General features: G+C 31.2%; 1 protein-coding gene across 1 annotated transcript; it reads left to right on the top strand.

The window, feature by feature from the left end:
* The first annotated feature begins 2145 nt into the window (after nucleotides 1-2145).
* LOC133689094 (tropinone reductase homolog) lies at nucleotides 2146-4297 on the top strand. The gene is made up of 5 exons (XM_062108828.1): nucleotides 2146-2456; nucleotides 2546-2753; nucleotides 3442-3658; nucleotides 3753-3865; nucleotides 4026-4297. The coding sequence occupies exons 1-5, from the start codon at nucleotides 2368-2370 to the stop codon at nucleotides 4200-4202; spliced, it is 804 nt and encodes a 267-aa protein (XP_061964812.1). The 5' UTR covers nucleotides 2146-2367; the 3' UTR covers nucleotides 4203-4297.
* The last annotated feature ends 971 nt before the right edge of the window (nucleotides 4298-5268 follow it).

Raw genomic sequence — 5268 nt, 5'->3', positions numbered from 1 at the left:
TGATTGTACCTATAACATTTCCATTAAACATAGAGTGCAAGTATGCAGTTGTGAAAGGGACGATTTTGTTGCTGATGAGTACAGACGATGAATAAAAATAAAGAGGAAAGGGACGACCTTTCCCTTGCCCTTAATTATATTTTTATGGTCAACTTCACAATATATGATCTCAATCCAAATTAAGATGCTCTCTGGCAGCTGGAGTGAACTGATCAAACAAATGGCTTCTTCCCGTTATGATGCTATGACTTGATTTGCCGGCAACCTACTGATGACTCTATACGTATTGCTGTAGTTAATATATATATATACATATATATATATTATATATAAAACATTAAAAGATTGAGTAAGAAATAGTGTTGATATGAAATGTCAACCTACTTGAATCTTTTCTTATTTGTATTTCTTTTTTTACTGGGTTATTCAAACTCTTTTTTATATCAACAAGCATTTTTTTTAATTGGATTTTTTTTCTTTCCATTTAATAATTGTAGTTCAATTTTATAAAATTAACTTTACATAAAGCATGAAATGAGGTCTGTGATTATAAAAACCTGGTAAATAGACAATGAAAGAAATATTAAAAAATAAAGGAAATGTAACATATAAAAAAGACATAATATTGTGGGTTGCAATAGTTACCAATAATGTTTTTTTTTCTTTATTTCTTAGTGTTTTTTTTATTTGACTTTATTATTCTCAATTTAATTCTTTTATATTAAATTAACTTGGGATTAAGTTTAATGTTTTATTTTGGTTGACTTTATATGAGGTTTTCATGATGTTAAGAATAAGTTTTCATGTTGAGTTAATGCTTAATTTCACACAAAAAATTAATAAATAACATCATTATCTTAGTTTTATGACTTGATATTTAATTGAAATTAATACATTTATTGTCATTTATTGATATATATAATTCTCAATTTATTTTATTAAATATAAATATAAACATTTTACTTTGTAGTTAAAATTGTAAATCAGAGTGTGTGTGTGTGTGTTAGTTATAGACAAGTGAGGAAAGATATTTAGATTATTATTATAAGGTCATGCTAAACAAAGGACGTCCAATAAGAACCTAGAGTTTATACATGTTTAAAACTATAAGCAAGTAAAAGCATAACTAATGGAAAATATGCTTTCAAAATAAAAATACTAACATACATACTAAGCATATAATCAAATTTGCAATTGATATTAATTCAAAGTACTACCATGCATATTAATAATAAAAATACTTAGGCTTAAATTAAAACAAATGAGAGTATTTACTTGTTGAAAGACTTTAAAGTAATGAGAGCTTTGTTGTTGTCAATGATGAATCATATGTTTTTAAGACTTTATTGCTCCTCACTTATATAACTAGGATGTTTATAATATATCTTCTAAAATTTTTAACAATACTAAGCATAAAAATAAAAAGAAAAATATTAAAAAAGAGATGAGGAGAGCATGTAAAATATAAAAAATTCAAGTTGAAAATTTTTTCTTCACCCTTTTTATAATGAATTTTAGAAGCTAAAAAATTAAAAAAATTAATAAGAATTAATTCTCATCATTATCAATATTTGATTAGCCATTATAAATTAAAAAAATGTATAGCCATTATAATTAATTCTCATCATTATCAATATTTGATGTTTATAATGAATTTTTTCTTCACCCTTTTTTTTGGTCTTCTCTATTTTTTTATATTCCCATTGTATTTTATCTTTTGTTCAGTTCCGCCTAGTTGATGGGGCTATTATATATATATAATTCACTCATTTATTATCAAAAAAAAATATAAATTAAAAAATAAATTTTAAAAAATCAAGAATTCTTTAAAATTAAATTTCCATTTACCCATAATTTATTTAAATTATATTAATTAAAACAAACTTTTAACAAAATAAAATTTCTTTATAATAAAAAAGCTTACAATACCCGCACTTTTTTGTGTTGAAAAAAAGAAAAACTCAATATCGCAATGCAGCACGAGGAATAAACTAAACAAGTTGGATTATTTTGTTCAAAATCAGTAGCCTAATACTGAGGGGGATCATTGCGCCGAAACTGGTACTTCATAATCACACGTGGCACTTCCTAGTTGGTTTGAGTAGAAGATAATATTTTTTAAATGCAAATATTGTTGCACTGTTCTAGTTTGTGTCTCTGTTGCAGAAGCCGGCCAGTAGTATTTTGGCGACATGTGCCCTCACCATAAATAACGCAAAGCACTAAACATCCTACTTGTGTAATTGCTTGTAAACCATTTCTCTCCTCATCTAGGGATTCACGTTTCCTTTGTTTATTCATTTTCATCGTTTTGTTTTATCTTACGTTGGAGCAACAGAGTAGAAATACTGGTAGACAAAAATAATCATGGCAGAAACAGAGATGGGTTGCAGGGAGCAAAGGTGGTCTCTCAAGGGTATGACCGCACTAGTCACTGGTGGAACCAGAGGCATTGGGTTAGTTCTCTTTCTAACTTATCTCTGCCCTTTTTAATTATTTCCTGTCTCAATCCTTAGATAGCTGATTACTGTTTTTGATGAATCAGATTTGCGATTGTAGAAGAACTGGCAGGATTTGGGGCAAGAGTGTATACTTGCTCACGCAACGAGAAAGAGCTCAATGAGAGGATAAAAGAATGGGAAATTAAAGGGTTTAATGTCAGGGGCTCGGTTTGTGACCTTAGTTCCCAAGACGACAGACAGAAGCTGATTGGTTCCGTCACCTCTGCTTTCGATGGGAAGCTCAATATCCTTGTAAGTTCACTGTCCACCAGCTATTCCATATTTTTCAATCATATTTTACTCAATTTTCAGTAAGGTTTTAAATTCGAGCATCTCCTATGTGAAAGAGAAAAAAGAAGAAAACTAACCAAATATCTGGAGGCCAAGCTTGGTGGGAGGTGCATAACCAATGAGTGCTCTCATGTTTCTTGAGACATGAGACATGACAAGTTAACATGGTTAATTAAAATTTGATTTATACTAGACTCTGGATGTTTAAAGTGTTTTTGACGTACCGAAGATATTCTCTTAATTTAAGGTTGTTCGTGACTCATCAAGGTCATTTTCCTGCTTCCTACCACGCAACTTTACTGCGTCTTTGTCATAGTAAGACCATAGTGAATACTGATGACTGCAGTTACCAAAAGTTTTAAGTTGAAGGACCAGACATGAGAAGGAAATAATCTTGCATACTCGTGTCAATTCTGAAGGTTATCGATGATCTAAAACCAAGATAAAATGGTTCCAGGCTAAAAGGTTTACATGATTTTCTTTCTGTCTTCGGTGGGTTTGTAATTTGATTTTGTCAAAAAAATGGACACAAAGTTTCGGAATCTTGTTATACCAGATCTTCTTCATCTTCTTTTTTTCTTCTCCAATTTTCCATGTACCATTCTAAATTTTCCCGTGCTTGTAACAATATCGTTCTCTGAATGATTAGGTGAACAATGCTGCTACAGCCATACTCCGAAAATCTTTAGATTATACTCTTGAAGACTATTCATTCATAATGAATACCAATCTTCAGTCTCCTTACCATCTTTGTCAACTTGCACATCCACTTCTGAAAGCATCAGGAAACGGAAATATTGTGTTCATTTCCTCTGTTGCTGGCATCGTAGCTTTACCTATGCTATCAGTATATTCAGCGACAAAAGGTATGCTTCCTACGTTGGATGGCTTAAAATTTGAACAATTTTTCCCATATACAGATTGCTGGTTTTCAATAGCAAAAATCAACAAAATTTTCAGGAGCAATCAACCAATTGACAAGGAATTTAGCATGTGAATGGGCAAAGGACAATATTCGCACAAATACTGTTGCACCAGGAGGTATCAGAACCACGGTTGGACAAGATCAATCTGTACTATTTCTCCCCTCATGTGTACATGATTTATGTTAGAACACCTAAGCATCAATAGATTATTCAGTTTTGCAGGCTTCCTTAAATTAGTCACTTTCAGAAACACAAGCCTTCCAAGCTTGTATTACACAGGTTTAACTTGTATTTTAATTTACTGTAGGCCGATCCTGACGTTGGAGAGGCATATAGCGACATGTTCTCTAGAATTCCGATCAGCCGTATTGGAGAGCCTAATGAGGTTTCATCACTGGTGGTATTCCTCTGCCTTCCTACTGCTTCGTATATCAATGGGCAAGTTATTTGTGTTGATGGGGGGCTTACAGCCAAGGCTTTTTAGCCAACTCATTTCTGATTCAAACTAGCTGCCTCGCATATTCAAAACTTATGAGGTGTCCCAAACTTTAAGTCCTCTGTTAAACACAAAAAAAAAGAGGGGGGGGCGTGGGGGCTCTCTTTTTCCATCTTTCTTTCATATTGAGATCCTCTCATGTTCTGAATAACATGATAGACAGTGTTTGTCAAGTCAAAGTGTATTCCATAATTCTGTTGAATCATGTAAGAATATCTGCCACAGTTCTCATTGTTGAATGATTAAACAAAATGTTTTCTATTGATCAACGCTGTAGCTATAAATACTTCACACTAAACAAATTTGAGATCTCGAGAAGTTACACAACCAGATTTTTGCATATTACTGATAGTCTCTTGGTAGTTAAACACTAATTTAGTTGAGAAAACATTTGCTGATAGCATCAGAAACGGATTTATAAATGAAAAAAGTACACTAAACAAAATTTTTTTACCAACATCCTTCTATCGGTGATTATGTCATATCATTGATAAATAAAACCGTTTGTAATTCCATCAATGATTTATTAAAACAACTAGTTTCTACTAGAAACATTTATATAACTTGTCTAATTGTAGAATTACATATAAAGATCAATACACACACAAAAGATATTTTAAAAACAAAAACAACTTCAAATCATTAATCTTAAGTCATACTTATATTTATACATTAAAACCTTCATATTCTTACACAAGAGTATAAATTCTCACACTCACTACACTTAAACACCTTCATACATTATAAGTGTTATTGAGTGAACTATATGGATATAAGCTTCAATTGTATTATCTACTCTTTGAGATATTGTTGTTACATTTCAAATCAATTATAATCCTTTAAGAGTTTAAGTAGAAAGCTTTTGGTCAATAGTAAGGTACATCACCGAGGTGAAAAATCTTAAAGAGGATATTTCTTCAAGTAATGAAAAGGATTGCCAAATCACTTTAATTAGTAAGGATTCATCAAGGACATTGCAATCTTTGGCTTGTATTAGTAAATAATACAACACTTAAGATCGGTTTAATACTTGAGCTGTGGATATAGGCTTACC

Source organism: Populus nigra, chromosome 3 (genome assembly GCF_951802175.1).
Source record: "Populus nigra chromosome 3, ddPopNigr1.1, whole genome shotgun sequence".
NCBI classification, from domain to species: domain Eukaryota; kingdom Viridiplantae; phylum Streptophyta; class Magnoliopsida; order Malpighiales; family Salicaceae; genus Populus; species Populus nigra.
Note: the sequence above shows the minus strand (reverse complement) of the source record. Positions and strands in the feature narration are given on the sequence as shown.